Raw genomic sequence first — 18570 nt, 5'->3', positions numbered from 1 at the left:
AGTGAAACCAGGGAGGGCTCCCAGAGGGGACACCTGAGCTGACCAGCTCGTCTGCCTGTGCTCGCTGGAGTCAAGCCACAGAGCCCCGTGGTGTTCTGACCCTGTCGGTGACAGGGGCTCAGGTATGTTACTTATTACCTAATGGCTTCACAGCTCTTCTCAGTGTCAAGAGGGGGTGATGATGGGGGAGGGATAATGACAGTGGGGGTTCTTGGGAGGATCCGCTGACACAAGGCTCCACTGAGAGTTGGCTGTGACTAATGGGTGGACAGGTGTCGATTGGACACCGAGGGCCTTCCACATCAGGGAACGGCCTGAGGGGCCTAGGCCTGCGGGATGGTGCTGCGTCTCCTCCAGGGAGCGTGGGGAGGGGAGGGCCAGGGGCTGTGAGCCCCAGACCAATAGGTGGTGGCTGGGTTGAGCAGCCGGAGGAAGGAGGAAGCCCCGCAGGTGTGTGAGCCTTCCCCATACCCCTCCCATACCCCTCCCCGCCTTGATGTTTCCCCAGACCCCTTCCTTTGTACTCAGGCCTCAGCTCCCTGTGGAACAGGCTATTTTTAACCCTCACTTTTTTGGTTAATGAGCCGTTCACTGCTGTTTTCCTTTATGTGGGCTATTTCAGGAGCAGACATCAGTTTCCTACTCATTTGGACTCTTGGCTCAAGCTGCAGGAAAAGCTGACACGAGTTTCTAAAGCCAAAGGCCTTGGTTCACACAGTGCCTGGTTCTCTGGGGGCATCCGCTGTTTCTGGCCCTCACTAAACCCAGGCTTTCCCACAAGCTTGCCTTGTTCCAGGGCCTGGGGAGTGATGTGCAGCATTCTTTAGGGGAGGAGGGCCATGAGCCCATCGTGTGTGATGTCCCCTTCCCATCAGAGATGCTGAGTGCGGTAAGGAGTCGGATTCCCGAGAGATGGCGGCCAGGGCAGAGGGCCCTTCTGAGGAGAGGCAGCGGCCTCATAATGGGATCGCTCGGGCCGCTGGGTGGACATGTGCAGGTATTCAGCTGAGTGTTTGGTGCTGCCCTTCAGGAGGGCATCCTGACTTCTGTGAGCTGGGCTTGGGATCCAGGGACGTTCCTGTTCTTTCAGGGAAGCAGCGAAACTGGAGTTCATTGTGCAGTGGAACTGAGTGGTGGCCAGCTGCCTATTTCATGGCATATTCCTTATGCCCGGTGAAGGGGGCTGGCATTGTGCTGTAGTGACCCCTGTAGCCGGGGTTCATTCCATTTCTTGTGCCCTCTTTTGGCATCCAAGTTCTTGGGGAGCCCAGGTGGCTCCCTCACAGCCCTGGGCAGATGGCACCATGGTTGCATTTGGCCTGGGGAGGGAAGATCTGACCCAGGTGCTCCCTAGAGCCAGTGCAGCCAAGCCTAGAGATCTGGAAGAGAAACCAGAGCCCCAGGTTCTCTCTGGGCCTGGTTGTCTCCTCGGAGGGGTCTGGAGGTTCCCCAAGGCCCTTGCGGTGGTAAGGTGGTGAGTGACAGGTGGCCATGAGGGAGACAGAAGCACCCAGGAGGGCTTGAGGGAAGCAGACTCCTTCCACTGCGGTTCGGCTTGGCAGATTGCCCCTGCTCTAAAACAAGGAGGCCAGACCTGGGAGCAGAGAAAGTCAGCCCTCACCCAGATGAGCGCACACTGTAAACCCAGCCATGGCCTCGTCACCCTGCAGGCCTGACCTGGCTGAGGCTGGGCCCCGGGAGTGAGGTGGGTGGCATGTTAGTAGTGGGAACTGCCTCCTGGCGGTCCCAGAATCAGGGCCAAGTTCAGGTTGAAGCCGTGAGCCCGTCATACCTCCATCACGGGCACCGGTGATGATGCCCCAGAGGATAGGCTCTTGAGTCAGAGCCAAGTTGCAGCCCCATGATTGTGCTTGGGGAAAAGAGATAGGAAGGCAAGCCAGCTTGGGTGGCTCACTAGTGTCACTGTGCTCGGAAGGCTCAGGCTTTCCTGTCCCCAGCCCTGCCGGGAGCGGGGGATCCCCTGAGGGAGAGGAAGTGCTGGCTGCTTCTGGCCTTGTCAGCTGAGGGGAGTGATGGGATTGCTGAAGAGCAGCATGCCGGGCTGGCTCCATGCTCCAGCTCTGGACCGAGGCTCGTGGGGCTTGAGGGGCCTGGCCTGGAAGTGTCCTCCAGCAGAGATCGCAGTCTCCTGGCTCCGAGGGACGGAGCTGCCTGCAGCAGGGAAACCCCACTGAGGGGCGACTCCTCTGCTCAGCCTCCCAGGTGGACTTTGCAGACACGTGGATTCCTATGGTCCTGGCCTGTGGCTTCCCTCCTCAGGATCCTGGCCCCGATTTCTCCTTCCTGGCCTGAGCTGCTTCGCCAGTGCAGTAAGCACCGTGTCCTTGAAGGGCTCTTCCTCTGGGAGTGTCACAGACGGTGTGCCCCGTGCCTGTTCCTGGGCTGCCGTAACAAGGGACGACAAGCCAGGGGTTCAGCATGGGTTTATTCTCGGTTCCAAAAGCCAGAGCCTGAGCTCCCCATGTCCGCAGGCTGGTGTTCCCCCGACTCCGTTGGCCCGAGGGGCACCCTCCCAGTCTGCCTACGTCTTCACGGGCTCTTCCCCCACCCGCTGTCTGTCTGTCCCAGTCTCCCTCATCACTGTGCACCAGTCACTGTAGTGGGGCCGCCCTAAGGACCTCCTTGTACCTCGACTGCATCCGCATAGACCCTCTTTCCTGAGGTTTCCATTCACAGGTGGCACAGTTTCAGCCCGATTCAGCCCCTTGCATGACACAGACACACATGGAGCCTTCGCACGAGAGGCTCCTGACTTACATGGACTTGTGCTTGGCTTCAGGGGATGCTGTGGGGCAAGTGATGGGCTGTTTATGCCCCAGGAGCCCTTAACCCTCCCTGCTTTGAGAAGAGCTAATATTATTAAGTTCACTGAAGGGGTGTTTCTTGAAGGTAGGGGAGGGGGCATGGGGCGTTTAGAGGATGTTTTCTTATGCAGACCCTCCATGGAGGAGAGAATGAATCTTTAGGAAAGGAAATCATCCCTGGAGGTCATCTGGAGTCTTAGTCCCTGGAAGTGCAAGACCATAGTTTAATTTCTTTAAAAGCTCAGTTGTTAACTCCGCTCTATCCTGACCCTTCCCAGTACCTACTGTGTGCTTAGCCCTGGAGACTCGGGGAAGAGTCCTAGGGTTCTGGACTTGAGCTACCTCTGGGGCCCTGAGGGAAGAGAGCCGGCCCTGTCAGGGCTTTGTCTGCTCTGCAGATTGAGGGTGAGCATGGGGTTGGGAGGCCTAGCAGGGGACGGCCTGGGCACAGATGGGCCTGGGCCAAGGCAGGCGGGCTGGTGAGTCCTCCTGCAGACCTCCTGGTGAGTCAGGAGCTACTTCGGGAGTATTCTGTTTAAGGGCCAAGGTCTTCCTGTGGGCTGACCATTCACATTGGCAGCTGGAGCAGAGGTTTGAAGCAGACTGTGTTTCATAGAGAACTTTCCAGAACCTCCTGTCATCAGGTGGATAATTGTGCTCTTTTCTGCAGGACCACAGCCGCTTTGTCAACTGTGTGCGATTCTCTCCTGATGGGAACAGATTTGCTACGGCCAGCGCCGATGGGCAGGTGAGGGCCGGGGCCTGGGGGCGGTGGGGGCTCATTTGATCACTTCCCAGCTCTTCAGGGCAGGCTAGCCTCCCAAAGCCAGTCTTGCCAGGGGGAACTAGCTCTTTCCCTCCATCCCGTTCCTGGAAGGCGCTCAGTTCCCAGGCTGCGTCATCATAGCTTGGTGTGTACCCCCCCACCCCTGTTCCCATCTCTCTCCTTTTAAATGGAGCTGGAAACTCCCCCGTTTAGCACGTTTTTCACATTCCTTTTTTAAGAGTCACTCTTGACGGTAGAGCAGGGACGGGGAAGAGCTCATCTTGCGTGCCAGCTGGTGAGCGCGTCCTCCCACCTGTGACCCACGTGTGTGTTATTCTTTGAAAGATCTACATCTACGATGGAAAGACGGGAGAGAAAGTGTGTGCTCTGGGAGGTGGCAAGGCTCATGACGGAGGCATTTACGCTGTGAGTATGGATCCGTGGTGTGTGACCATGTCAGCGACCGTTGTGGGGCCGTGTCCATGAGTGCAGTGGTCAGTACACAACTTGAAGTTAGAACCATGAAGTGGAGCGGGTGAAGTGGAGAGCTTCAGGATCACACAGAAGGGGTGTCGTAGCTTGGAGAAGCCAGTGGCTGGAGCAGGGGCCTGGACACCTGGTCCCCCCAGCCATGGCTTCTCCCTGCTCAGAAATGGGGGCTTTGGGCAGGTTGCTTTCTGAGGCCCCTTCCCACTCTGTGTTCTCTGATACCTGGCCCGCTGTTTCATTTGAGTAGATCAGTTGGAGCCCTGATAGCACCCATTTGCTTTCTGCTTCCGGAGACAAAACCTCGAAGATTTGGGATGTCAGTGTGAACTCTGTCGTCAATACGTTTACAATGGGCTCCACCGTTCTGGACCAGCAGCTGGGCTGCTTGTGGCAGAAGGACCACCTCCTCAGCATCTCCCTGTCTGGGTACATCAACTACCTAGACAAAAACAACCCCAGCAAACCCCTGCGGGTCATCAAGGTAAGGCTGCGCCGGCAGCCTGTGGGGTGGTGGAAAGGGCTGTGCACCCAGTGAGGAAAAGGGAGAGCCTGCAGGAGGCCGAGTTGGGGACCCACCTTGGGGGTTTGGTCAATGGCAGGAGGCTAGTTGCTTTGGGGTGTGTGTTTAGCAGAAGTGGAATGCTGGTGCCGAGCTCCCCTTAAGCTTCTAGAAGCACTGGGGGCTCAGGGCCTTGGGTCTGAGGACAGTGCCCCTCCCCCTGCTGTCAGGAGTCCCTGTGTCCTGGGGTGAATAGCCTCCTTCAGGTAGGAGCTGACAGCTGGAACACAAGGAGCTCCAAGAGCATCACCACAGACATGGAGGACCAGCAGAGAGCCTAAGGGATGGCCGGGAGGCCTGGGGAATGGACCTGGGCACTGTGTCTTATTTGAACGCGGGATGGAGTGTGAGGAGGCCTGGAGCGTTACGTGGTTCAAGGAGGAAAGGCACATGGGAAGGAACAAGTTTGGAGAAACAGGCAGATCCTGAGGTTCAGAGGCCTTGAGTGGTGGGCCAGGAGTTTGTGCAGCCACGAGTGATGAGAGGTGGTCAGACCCCAGCCCAGCTGCCGTCCTGTCACCTGGAGGGCTTCCTCAGGGCGGCTGGTGCCCAGGGTCTGCCCTGGGGACTCCTGCTTCGGGGGTGGGGGAGCATGCCTTCTCCCTGCATCAGCCCTAGTGGTCTTGATACCTCAGGAAGCCAGCAGCCCAGCGAGGACCTAGGAGGGCCCTGAGGACGGGGCTGGCTCTCATGCCAGGCCCTGTAGACACTGATTCTGCCTGGAGTTGATGGAGACAGTTGCCCGAGGTGGGAACTGCTGTGTCTCATTCAGAAGGGGATGTGGCTTGATGAGATTGAAGAGGATTGATGTGGTAACACGGCAGTATCTGTCCTCACTTTGGGTTCCATGCCTGCTGTCATGCTTCCCCCGGCTTGGACCTAAGCACGGGGCATTGCGGCCTCCTCCTTGATGGGCCCCTAGCTGGCTCAGTGCCTGTGTACAGCCTGGCACAGAGCCGGGGGGCACGCACGACACAGTCACTTGTCTGGGCCTCTCTCTAGATGGGATGGGGAGAGATTCCTTGAGAGGTTCAGGCGTTGTCGTCAGCCCACTTGGGCCCAGAAGAGCAGTTTCCCACTGGCCACTGAAAGCACGGAAACTACAAGCTGGGCTTCTGTTCCTCCCAGGCCAGGTCGCGGAATCTTGCAGGCTTTTACAGTCAGCAGTCAGAAAGTCCTTCCTGTTCCCATTCCCGCCACAGCAGTGTGCGTGACTCCCAAGGGGTCCTTGGTGCTGATCTCGCGCTGCAGAGGCATCTGAGCCACATGTGGGTGCCCCAGAGAAGCCGGAGTTGGAATAGCAGTTCTCAGCCCTCCTGCTCACAGAGAGTGAAAGAGGGCTGGATCCCTGGAGACCCTGAAGGAGGACCAGGAGGCCTTGGAACTGGACTGGCCTCAGAGGGATTTGGTCAGAACCTGTAGGGATGGCTCTATCTGTTGGTACCCCTGACACCCACGGGCATTTGCTGTGTATCTGGAGCAGCAGTTCTCAAGCTAGAAGGTCCGTGAGAAGCAAACACGGTGGCTGGGTCCATCTAGACACGTGCGGGGCACGTGTTAACTCACAAGTGCCTGGGGAATGCTGTGGCCCCAGGCAGGGCAGGTGCAGGTCCTGAGTCAGGATGTGCAGGGGGGATGCCCAGTGGGGCTGATCTGGTCCAAGGACCACGCTTTAAGTATCAGGGATGGCGGGACTCTGTCCTAGAAGGAGACAAGAGGTGAAAAGGACTCACTGTGTCCCCTGGAACTGTGTTAACTTTTTGGAAGCTTTTTGCCACGGTGTGGCAACAGGCGGAACCTGCACATTGCTCGGGAAGCTCCTGGGGTGAGGCCTGTGCAGAATTGTGCCACCCGGCCACAGAACATTGCTGAGAAAGACCAGACAGAGACCCGCCCACCCCGGCCCCCAGGAGCAGTTACAGTGAGGTTACGTGTTCCCTAGTAGCGAGGGACTGGCTACAGAGGAATCGTCTGTGCCCCCCACGTTGCCAGTGAGGGAGGTTTTGGGGTCAGGGCCCACCAACAGCTTGGGTGGGGAGGGGCGTGTTGGGAGAAAAGAAACTGCTTCACAAGCTAGGAATCGATGCTTGGGTTGTACGTTCCAGTTTGGGGAGAGAACAGACAGTAGAACCCGGGACTGCCTGGGTCTCTGAGTGGCTAGGAGGTCTCCCTGGGTCCTGGGACCATCTGGGTCCCTGCAGGGCCCGGATGTGTGCCCACCTGCCTCTGTGAGCGATGGACCCCCCCTGGGCTGATCCTGCTCACTGCTGCTTCCCGTCCACGGGGGCTCAGCTTGGGACCGGGGCTCACTTGGCTGGGGTTGAGGTTGGGTCCTGGGAGGGAAGGGCTGCGTGACGAGGTTTTGCCAGATGGGCGGTCAGCTGAGGAAGAGCTGGCCGCGGGTCACATGGGGGTTTTCAGGCACACGGGGCTTCAGGGTGTTGGCACAGACAGGCGCCGTGGTGTAGAGGGCCTTGTGCCTCGTCGTCCCCCAGGGGGGCAGTCAGTGGAGGGCGGCTGGCAGGTGGCAGAGGCAGGATGGCGTGTTCTCCGCTCACCTGCTCCGTCCTCTCCTGTGCAGGGTCACAGCAAATCCATCCAGTGTCTGACGGTGCACAAAAACGGTGGCAAGTCCTATATCTACTCCGGGAGCCACGATGGACACATTAATATCCTTTGACTCACAGAGCTGGCTCTGGGGCCACTGGCAGGACAAGTGGGAGTGTTCTGTCCCTGTGGAGCCGGAGGCCAGGACAGCAGCAGGGCTGCAACCAGAGGGCTGTGTCCACACTGAGGTCCCTGACTCCGGGCTGCAGCCTTGACCCGATGGATCGCTTCTTTGCAGCTCGAAGGGGCTGATAACTGCATCGAGCTGCTGCTCCCGCCTGGGCCCCTCATGCCGCCCAGTCCCTCTCACAGGCCGGGAGTCAGGAGTCTGAGGATTCAGCAGGACCTAGAACCAGTCAGTACTCGTCCTGTTGAGAACAGAAGCCCAGCATGCTCCAGCGCTTTCCCCAAAGTCACCCCACTGGTCGGTAGCAGCTGGAACTGGAACCTTCCTTCTGTGTTTCTTTGCGGTCCCGCAAGACTCCCTGGAGGCATATGAAGAAGCCCTTACAGGCCACCCCCACCCCCGTGTCTGAGGCCTGGGGCTCCCCCTCCTCCCACAGCACCCTCTGGGGTGCTGGGGTGCAGGCTGACGCACCCCTGTTTTCATGAGAGAGCTCCAGCTAGGGAGCTGTCCCTACGGCCCTGGGGTAGGAGGGTGGAGAAGTAACCCTCTACCCCCTTAAATGTGAGGAGGGGAGTGTATGGTATGTGCCCCTCCTGGAGCGGGGTGCTGGTCTGCAGTCAGGCTGTCTTCAGCTGCCCTGCATTGCTTCCCTCCTGGTGTGATGCCTCTTCCAGATCTTCCCCGAGCACAGTGCCAGGGCAGCCTGGCGTGTACTCCAATGCTCAGGTATCTAGATTTCCTCAGGTATCAGGCACTGGGGTCTCCATAACAAGAGCCTGTCAGCCGTGGAGCATACCTGTGACGCTCCAGAGGCAACGATAATCCTCAACTTGAAATGAGAACCGTCCACTCACTTACAGCACCCCTGCCCCATGAGCACCTCCGACTCACAGCGTGCAGTCCATCCCTGCCAAGGTTGGGCGGCCCCGGGCGGTTCCCAGCTGGTCATCCTCTGAGCAGGGAGGCGCAGCCAGCCTCCTGCTCATGGTCCCGGGCCTCCAGCGCAGATGGGCTGTGGTCCATGGGCACCGTTAGCCAGTGGGAACCCGCACACTTCTGTGCCCGGCTGCTGCAGGGGGTCTCCGTGCAGGGGGTCCAGCCTGACTGCTCGTCACGCAGTGTGTCCTCAGTGGTCCAACCGACCATCACCAGAACATCTGTTCTGGAATTCGGATTCAGACTTGCCGTGGACTTCCCCTCAGGCCCGTGCTCACAGTCTCATCCTGAGTGAGGGGCGGCCAGGCGTCCCCGGCGGGGCCGGCGCTGTGTCCTGGAGGCAGCTTTTCCTTAACCCCGCCCCACATTACTGGGATTCAGAGACAGGGGAGAACGACTCCTTCGCCGGAAAGGGCCACACAAACCAGGTGTCCAGGATGACGGTGGACGAGTCTGGGCAGTTGGTGAGCTGCAGCATGGACGACACAGTGCGCTATACCAGCCTCATGCTGAGGGACTACAGGTGAGGGCTCCCCAGGGCCCGGTCCACAGTGCACCCCAGAAGACGGGCCCTCTGCCCACATGGCTTCTGGCTCAATGGCACTTTGCTCTCCTCACTGCTCCCCCCAACTGCTCCTCCTGTGGCCAGGCCCTCAGCCAGGGGCTGCATGAGAGTCCAGGTGGCCCGCATGGACAGTGACCTGTGTAGACTCTGCCTGGGAAACCTCTCAACCCAGATGCCCTCCTCGTTCTGTTCCTCTACAGCGGAGAAGGGTGACAGTGGGGCCGGCCTTGCAGGCTGTTGGGAAGGCCCAGCAAGGCCCTCAAGGCCTCCTGGCACGTGGCAGGTGCTCAAAAGGACACGTAGGCACCAAGGTGCTTTGAGGAAGCGGCCATGTTGTTTGGTTTGGCTCCGGTGCCTTGAATTGGCTGTCCTTGGCGCCAGGAGAGTAGCTGTTACCCAACTGTAATTTCCTGTGCAGAGTGAGGAGAGGGGTGAGCAGGGTCTGCTTCGTGGAAGGACAGACTGGACACCTGCAGCCGCACCCCCCTTCCCCCTCGCTGAGGCAGGGGACTCCAGGAGGACGTGTGACAGGCCTCACCTGCCTGGCGGGACTGGGCACTGGGAATTGGTTGAGCCTCGTGATGCGTGCGGAAAGTGCCCCACAGCCTGGTTTCCAGGCCCCAGCCATTCTCTCTGTACTGCTGCCCATGGTGACCCTGAATTAGCAGGACCCACACGAGAGCCTTCCCGTTGCGTGCGCTGCTGCACCCTCGGCCTCCTCAGGGAGAGACCTCTGGGGCAGAGCCATAGCTGGTGACCTGAGCCGCAAGGACCCCATGCTTGGTCTGGTCACATGGGACTTTTTTCCTTCATTTACTATTTTCAAGAAGTTTTTGTGTGTGTGCAAGATTTCCAGGGCTTGTTTTCACAGCATTAACCAAAAACAAAGACATGATTTTCATCCGTGAAAGTATCTGATTCTTCAGAAGAGTCACCCTGCTGAGCAGAGTGGCTGTTACCGTGGGAGCGGGAGGTGGGCTCAGTTCCATCTGTAGCCGTGGATCCCCAGGGTCTGTGGCCAGTGGACTCAGGACGAGAGTGGGGTGGAGTTCCCTGGGGGCATCACAGCTATTCCACAGGTCATAGTGACTAGAGCACTACCACCCACCGCCCTGCTCCCTGCCCCCACTTAATTTCCGATCTCTTTCCCTAGAGCTGAGGATCTCTTTCTCTCACTGGTCCTGGGTTTTGGCTTATGACTCCCTCAGTGCAGGTGGATGGGCATCTCTGAGTGTGGGCTTAACACACATGCTGAGCCCTGTGAGGTTGACGTAACGTGTTTTCCCTTGTCTCCACCAGCGGGCAGGGAGTTGTGAAGATGGACGTCCAACCCAAGTGCGTGGCTGTGGGCCCCGGAGGCTATGCCGTGGTCATCTGCATCGGGCAGGTACGGCTTGCCTCAGAGTGGTGGGGAGCACCAGCCGAGCGGAGCGGAGCTGGCGGGTGCGGCATCTGCCCTCTTGCCTCCAGTGCGCGGGAGCTCTGCCGCATGTCTGTCCGAGACCCGTGTGCACACACATCGCGCCACTTGGTCAGCTGTTCTTTCCGGTAGCACGGTGTCCTCCATATCCTACAGACACGGAGGCAGAGGGAGGGCTAGTTGCTTGCCCCAGTCTGCAGCTGCCAGAGGGTACAGCTGTCAGGCATCAGCCTCCCCATGTGTCCATCAGCCCGGGAGCCTGCTGGGGGCCCAGCAGCAGCAACACGGTTGTCTCAGCCCTGAGCCCTGGAACCGTGTGACTCCACACATGTTCCTCACCATCTGTGAGCTCTCTAACAGCTCCTAGGGGGCTTGGGAGGCTCCTCTCAGTGTTGCCCGTTCTTCTCCCGACTTCTCCCGAGGCCACATGGTGGCTAGGGGCACCAGGGCCAGGATGGCATCTGGTGTCCTAGCTCTGTGGCCTGGCTTCTCATTGAAGACAGGTCACTTACAGACCTTTTCTTTTGGAATTTCGGGAACAAACTGCTCTTAACCCAGACCCTGGTGTGACCCATTTTCTACAAGGTTTTGCTCTGATGCAGGCGGCGTCTGTCAGTAGACCAGGGCATCCAGGAGATCAGGGCAGGCAGGTGTGACTAAGCCCCCCACGGTAGGAGTGACAACCCTGGTAAAGATAGCTGCTGTTCAGGAGCCCACACCCCTCCTGTGTCATGTGCACTTACGTGCTTCAAGGAGAATGTTTTCTGCGTGTCCTAGATAGCAGAAGCTTCTGCCAAGCAGTTACCATCAGCAGCCTGGGCAGTCAGTGGGGAAACAATAGTGATGACCTGCATGGAGAGCCAGAGCAGAGTCAGGGTTGGGCCTCACTTTCCTGTCGGTGGAGGGCAGTCCTGACAAGCCCTCCTCTGAGGCTTAGAGCAAGGCTTGCACAAGGAGGGTCAGAGAGGGGCAACCTGGTGCCACGTGGCGGGGGTGGGGATATGCAAGGTTGTTCTGTGATGTGCCCCTGCTACCCGGGCTTCCTGCCCCACTCTAGGTGGGATGCTTCTGTAGAATATGCTGGAAGGGGCCTGTGATTTTAGTTCGGGAAATAGCTAGGTTTAAGTCTCACCTCTTAGACAAGTTTTGGCAAATGCTTGGTCCCCTACTGTTTACCTGTCAGGTGAATCCACTTCCTGAGTCAGGCAGGTGGTAAGTAAACGTTCCTCAGGCTGCATTTTCATAGTAGATCTTAGGGTTCTGCCACCTGTCCACCTGTTCCCTTTTCTCGCCCCCCAACCTCACAATATACACAGAAGCAGAGGCCACTGGAGAGTGGGGTCAGGGGCTGGCCTGCCCTTCATGGGACAGCTGGTAGCCTGGGCAGGGGTACCGTGGGATGAAGCCAGAGTTGTCACAAATCTAGGCCATGCTATCTGGCAGCAGTCCAGTGAGCGAGAAGCAGGAGGGACAGCAAGAGTTGGGGTGGAGGGCGCAGAAGGTCCCCGTGCACAGAGGGCCTCTTCTGTGAGTGCCTCCAGGTGGCGGTGGGGGATGGTGATCCTGCTGTCTCCAGGGGTGTGCCTCACTGTTAGCAATGCATGTGTCTCAAACTTGGTGAACTTGAGCTGATACTTTTGTTTGCCTTTATCAGGGACTTTATTTATCCTGAACGTAGGATTCTGGCTTTGTGTTGTGTAGTAGGCACTGGCTGGTTCTTCTGCCCTGGGAAGCTGAGGCTCAGGACAGAGCTGTCCCCACAAGCAGTAGGCGACTGAGCCAGGATCAGGTCCCCGTTTGTGTGTCCACAGGGCCCTGAGGACAGGCTGGGGACTCTGTCCTGCCCCCACCTCTGTTGGAGGGAGGTGAGGCAGGGGCTGGCTCGGGTGGAGCCCCTCCCAGGTGCCCTCCAGTGCCTCCGGCTGACTTGCCCTGCACCATTCGTCCTGCCCTCCCATGGAATGAGTCGTGCCCTGGTGGGAGGCCAGTGGGGAGCAGAGAGACTCTGTGGAGTGGGAGCCCATGCCTGGGGCGCAGTTTTTGTCTGGAAGACAGGTACCAGCATTGTCCCCCAGCTGTGGGAGACGCTCTGGCTGGCACACGTAGGATCCCTCACGTGCTGCGGGTTGGAGCTGTGAAGGGACTTTTTCGGACCTGGGATACCAGAACTTAGAATCCAGCCTGTCCTTTTTGTTCCCATTGTTGCCTTAGAGCCTTGCTTTTCCAAACACTTGTGTCCCTTGAATCTCAAAAGAAGGCCGTTTGGGAGAGCTCATTCATTATGTGACAGGAGAATGAAAAGTTCAGAGGTCAGATGGCTTCCCGGTCCCCAGCGGTTGATGAGGGAGGAAGCACAACGCAGGGTCACAGGGCACCCGCCCCCAATGAGCTTCGGGCCGAGCGATCTGTCCCTGGCCTCTGCACCTTGACTGCTGCCTGTGATTTTCAGATTGTCCTGCTCAAGGACCAGAAAAAGTGCTTCAGCATCGACAGCCCTGGCTATGAGCCGGAAGTGGTGGCAGTACACCCCAGTGGTGACACAGTGGCCGTCGGGGGCACGGTGAGTCTCCTGTCCCTCGTGTCCTCTGACCCTGGCTGCGGGGGCGGTTTGGGGGTGACACAGGCTATGGATAGAGGGTCCTAAGGCAGAAGGTCCTAAGGCTATGGATAGAGGGTCCTAAGGGAGGTAGTGGGAGACCAAGGGCCAGTGAGCAGGGGCTGGGCTTGGGAGCACAGAGCAGGGAGTACCGCTGGGCCATCAACCACATAAGTGTGGAGGGTACATGTGATTTAGTGTGTTGAGAGAGGACCAGTGTGGGTGACCTGGGCTGGCAGGTTGGAGGTAGGAACATGACAAGAAGATTCCTAACCCGTGTTTAGCACCAGTAACCCGATGGGCTCAAGGTTTTCCTTTAGTGTTGGCATCTGTCTGGCCCAATGTGGTGTTCTTGCTCCTGTAAACCTAGAGCGCAGGGACCCTGTGGTCCCTGCCTGCCAGGCTGAGTCCTAAAGTGCTTTACAGTCTGGCTCCCTTTGTCCCTTCTGGCCCTGGGAGGCTCAGGTGCCCTGATGAAGGAGCTCTGTAGCAGGTATGGCGGACCTTCACGCCCCAGGGGAGGAAGTCAGTGCTGGGCAGTGCCCAACGTGCCAAAAGCCAACCCAGGGGTCACCTGCTGGTGTCCACTGTGAAACCGCGTGCTCCCCAGCTGCTGGAGGAGCCCAGGGCAGATCTTGTGGAGCCAATGCGAGGGCTGAGGGAAGGCTGGTCTGCGGGTGGGGCTTTGCCCCCCAGGCGGTCTCACCTTCAGCCTCTGAAATGTCCTTGCTGCCCACCCTTCCAGCCTGGAGGAGGACCAGCCAGAGGAGCCCCTGGGTGCTTGACAGTGGGTCAGGGTACCTGCCCAAGCAGGTGAGGAAGCCCCCAGCCACATCCACAAGCTCTTCTGTCCCCCAGGAGCCCTTGGCATAGTGTCGAGCCACTGCTGCCCAGACACAGACGAACAGGGCTTGTCGGCCCTCAGCCCCTGCACTCGAGCCCTTCATCTGTGTTTCCGTTGTCGTGGCTGTAAGACACGTGGACTTCCCTGGTTTTCAGATGAGTCAGATGTGTCCCGTGTGTGGCTGCCCCCCTCCACAGGGCACTGCATCACCTACTGCCAAACAGCCCCACCGCCTCCCACAGGCAGCCCTGCTCTCCTGCAGTGCTCAGCCTGGGCTACCGTCCCTGTAGGCCCACCCCCCCGCAGTACTGGCAGTCCCTTCTGGGCCTGTCATCCCTTCTTTCCTAAATCCCCGTTCTCTGGCATGTTTTGAGGAGCTGTCTTCCCTTTTTTAGGGAGAAGTTCACAGCCATGGTCCTGGGGCAGGAGGTCAGAGTCAGACATGGGGTTTAAATCTGGTCTTCCCTCTTGCACTATGCTCTGCTTACTAGACCTTTACCTTTTTAAAAAGAAGAGAGATGGCTATTCCCATGTTTCCTCCGCTCCAACTTCAAGGTCTTGCCAGTTTTGGTCTTTCCTGGTTGTCTGCCAGCCCTGGGCCTGTGAATCTCCGTGATCTCACAGGGCACATCTATTTATCCTAGGTTTCCCCGTTGTCCCCCACACACCAGTAGTCTCCATTTATTTTAATGACTTTCCAGCAAGTGGCATTCCCATCACACAGTTAGCCCGGTGGTGGACGTTGGTGCTGTGTGCCTCCTATGACGTTCTCCGTGTGCAGTCTAAGAGCATAGCCTTTTCCTTTTTCGCAATGCCTCCTGTGGGCCATGTACTCACAACCCTGGAGCCCAGGCTCCCACTGTAGGTAGACATCAGGCAAGCTTATCACATGAGCTCAAGGACTTTTGTCCTCAGCGACCTGCAGCGTCTGGACGTGGCTCTCCCTCCTGCATTAGGGGCAGAGCCAGGCCTGTGTTGTGGCCAGAGCTAGGAGACCTTGGATTATCTTGGCCCCTTGGACAGCTCAGCTGCCCCAAGAGGGTGGCCTGGTCCTTAATCTGACTCCTCCCAGGGAAGCCTTAGACAATCACAAGGACACTACCTGTCCCGGTTCCTTCTGTCTGTCCATCTCTGCCCCCTTCACGGATTCATTCCCCCGTGTGTGATACTTCTCAGGCCAGGCCCTGGACAAGTGTGAGGGGTCATGAAATTGGGAAGAGGCAGTCCCTGGCCTGGAGGACAGGTGCCCAGGGTATGTCCACCTTGCTGGGCTCCCACGGCATGGGCAGAACTGTTAGCAGAGATGTCTAGGCACCCTTCAGAGGCTTGTAGCCAAGGAGAGCTGGGTAGAGCCAGGTGCTTGGGCATCCCAACCTCAGGGACCCCTGGGGCAGTTGGTCCCTCTGAGGGTCCCTCTCCCTCTGAGAGAGCAGGTGTGCCTCCCCTGTGAAGAAGTGCCTGGGTCACAACAAGGATGGGGAGCTCACCAGGAGTCAGCAGGTTGGACGGAGTGGGGCGTGGTCAGAGAGCGAGTCGGTGCCTGAAGGAACCTCCAGGGCGCTGGGAAGGGTGCTGTGGATCCAGAGCACAGGGGGCAGGCAGTGTGGCCGGAGAACAGAGCCAGACCAGGGCTCCCGGTGCAGCACTAACGTGTATAGGCGGCCCTCACGGTTTGCCCTGTGAACACCTGCATCAGGACTGACTGGAGCGTTGATGGAAAAAGTCAGAGTCCTGGACACCCACACACATGGAATCAGAATTGGGGGTACCTAGCATTCAGCTTCTTAATTACTTCCCTGAGTATTTCTTCCCACACTGCTGGTATGCCATGGGAACTGCTGACAGGTTTTGGGGGGAAGGTATCGGGAGCATGTGTGTACATGCATGTATGCTCTCCCGTAGCATGCAAGCCGGGAGGTGACTCACTGCCCCTCTGTCCTGCAGGACGGAAATGTTCGCTTGTACTCCATCCTGGGCACCACACTGAAGGACGAGGGCAAGCTCCTGGAGGCCAAAGGCCCCGTGACTGATGTGGCATATTCCCATGATGGCGCCTTCCTCGCTGTGTGCGATGCCAGCAAAGTGGTCACAGTCTTCAGCGTTGCTGATGGCTACTCGGTGAGTGGGCGGGTGGGGGGCCGTGGCTTCTCTCCCTTGTCATCAGCCTGGCAGTTGCATGAGACCACGCAGCTTCCTTGCTCTCAGGGCTGAATGATGTGAGATGAGACATGGCTGCTGTCTTGGGGTTTTATGAGTGAGGTAGAGCACTTGCCAGAAAGTTAGGGCCCTAGGCGGCCGTGAGACTTGCCATGAAGACAAGCCGATTCGTTCACCTGGGCTGCCTGGCTGAGTGATTTCCTGGTTTCTTCTCTGTCGAAGGGCTGAAACTAGATTTTCTTCTTGAGTCTCATTACTGTTTGAGTCTCACAAAGATGAGCGTGCATCCTCTCAGCACTGCCTTGCGGGGGGGGCTCGGGGCAGTGGCTTGGTGAGGGTGGACCAGAGCGCACAGGCACGACGGGACGACAGCCTGAGGGCCAAGAGTGGTCCATTCACCCGTTCACATACAGGAGACTGAGCTTGGTTAGGGGGTTGGTCACTTGCTGGGTTTGGCCAGAGCAGGGGGCACAGGCTGGCAGGTCTCTGGTCTCTGGGCCCTGCACCACGCCAGCCCTGCAGCACTTGAACGTTTTGGAAAGCAGCAAAGATGAAAGAATTTACCACTGAGGTTTTGCCATTAACATCTCCCTGTGTTACATTATCCATCCAATGATCTTAATTCAGGGTGCACTTAAAGTAAATTACAGGCATCTGTACACTTCCCCATAAATACGTGCACTTATGTATTAAGTAGGCTTGCGTCTTTTCTTCGTCTGTGTGATGCTGTAATGTCACTTCTGATAAGAGGGGCGGGTGAAGGCAAGTGTCCGCCTGTGTTGGACAGAAAGCTTGTAACCTACACCTCCATGGATATACACCTGCCTCCCGGGGGATTTTTCTGCTCCCTTGCCACGGTCTCAGCTTTTGTGTTTATCTCATTTTTAGTGATTTCGTGTATGTACAACAGAAGTCTTGTTGACGTTATGCTAAGTAGGCAGGGTGGGATCAACACAGTATGGAACGGGCAAACTTGAAAAAGAAAATCCTCGGGAGGTCGACCTCATCTAGGGATTAAGGAAATGGAATGCCCTGAAGAAAAACCATCCTTATAGCGTCAGGAAAGTGCTAGTCCTCCAGCTTGGAGGCCCCGTCCAGTCCTCGCCCCACAGAGTAGCGAGTAGCAGGCAGGTGGGGGTGGTGAGGGGCCGGCCGCCTTCCTCTGCTGCCCAAACTTTCCCTGCGCACCCCCTGCCCAAGGTGGGGCCCCTTGAGCCTTCGTGTCAGCGTGGTGATGACCCTGGCTGGGCTGAGGGCCCCGTGAAGGAGTGCGCACACACCTAGCACCTCAGGGTAGGTGCTGTGGTAGAGACCGTCTGGTCCCGGGGACACAGTGGCTGCTGCCCAGTGCTGGGCTGCGTCCTCCTGGGCCTTGTCACAGAGTAGCGGTTACCTCAGGAGGTGTACACGGGTCCTGGCAGAGAGCACTACGTCAGCATCAGCCCTCACTGTGGTCACAGAGGGCAGGTGAGATGACACGTGTCCCTCTGGCCTGAACCCTGACCTACCTACCCCCTCTGTTTTTAACCCGAAACTAGGAGAACAATGTTTTTTACGGACACCACGCGAAGATCGTCTGCCTGGCCTGGTCACCAGACAACGAGCACTTTGCCTCTGGTGGCATGGACATGATGGTGTACGTCTGGACCCTGAGTGACCCCGAGTCCAGGGTCAAGATCCAAGGTGACTCTCGCTCCTAACCTCCGCTCCCCAGGCAGCCCCAGAGAGGCTGTCCCCAAGCCCGAGTGTCCTCTTTGTGCTTCTGGGGAAGTTAGCCCTGAGAAGCATGGCCCTCATTCTCCTGGCCCCTGCTTGACACGCAGAGGGAGGGATGATGCGTGTGTTCCCTGAGGGAGGGGAGGTGGTGTCCATTCACCGGACACTCGCCTTCACACGTGGGGGTTCCTCTTGACATCTCTTCCTTAACCCGCTGGGCTTCCATGGCAAAGTACCGCAGACTAGGTGGCTCAGAAACCACAGAACTATTGCTCACAGTTCAGGAGGCTGAAGTCCCAGATGGGGGGTCCACAGGGCTGGGGCATGGGGGAGCTCTTCTAGGTCAGAGACTTGCAAGGAGGGGCAGTGCTCCGTGGGGCCTGTTTAATAAGGCACTGATCCCCCCAGCCTTGGACATTAGGTTTCCGGCGTACAACGTGGGCGACAGATGCAAACATTCAGACCACAGCACTTCCCCTTCCCCTACCGCACCCCCTAAATTAAACGGCTGAGCAGGTTTTCCCCACAGTGGGCAGCGTTCAATAGGAGTGTAATGTCTTGCTATTTTTTAGCAGCCCTATATAAAAAACAAAACAACAACAACAAAAAATAAAACTATAATAGTAAGTTTTATTTAGCCCAACATTTTTTTTTCCTCCATATAGCAATAGCTCACTTCAGGGACTCCGTGGTCACAAGTGGTTCGTGGGGACTGTGTCTGTCCCAGTGTCACCCCCCCCCCAGGCAGAGGGGATTTACCTGGGCCCCCTGCTCTGTTTGTAGTAAGACCCACCAAGTCAGCGGGATGGAGGCAAGAGACGGGCGGGAATGGGGTCACCCCTGGTGCACCTCACACAGGGGGCGACTCTCGGGGTCTTCTGGTCACGAGTCCACCAATTACAGAGGTTTCTCGGCCTTTATTCATCCCTCTCCCTTATCACCGCAGATAGGCCAGGAGGCTGT

General features: G+C 57.9%; 1 protein-coding gene across 1 annotated transcript in view; it reads left to right on the top strand.

The window, feature by feature from the left end:
* Window positions 1-18570, top strand: part of WDR1 (WD repeat domain 1) — a 41826-nt gene that overhangs the window by 21774 nt on the left and 1482 nt on the right. Inside the window, exons 6-14 of the mRNA XM_047718883.1 lie at window positions 3496-3573; window positions 3937-4017; window positions 4328-4561; window positions 7221-7308; window positions 8676-8832; window positions 10174-10261; window positions 12744-12854; window positions 15679-15852; window positions 17430-17574. Of these exons, the coding sequence (XP_047574839.1) occupies window positions 3496-3573; window positions 3937-4017; window positions 4328-4561; window positions 7221-7308; window positions 8676-8832; window positions 10174-10261; window positions 12744-12854; window positions 15679-15852; window positions 17430-17574 (1156 nt within the window). The remainder of the gene's footprint in view (window positions 1-3495; window positions 3574-3936; window positions 4018-4327; window positions 4562-7220; window positions 7309-8675; window positions 8833-10173; window positions 10262-12743; window positions 12855-15678; window positions 15853-17429; window positions 17575-18570) is intronic.

This window comes from Lutra lutra, chromosome 2 (assembly GCF_902655055.1).
Source record: "Lutra lutra chromosome 2, mLutLut1.2, whole genome shotgun sequence".
Lineage (NCBI taxonomy): Eukaryota > Metazoa > Chordata > Mammalia > Carnivora > Mustelidae > Lutra > Lutra lutra.
This window is presented reverse-complemented; position numbering and strand designations above follow the sequence as displayed.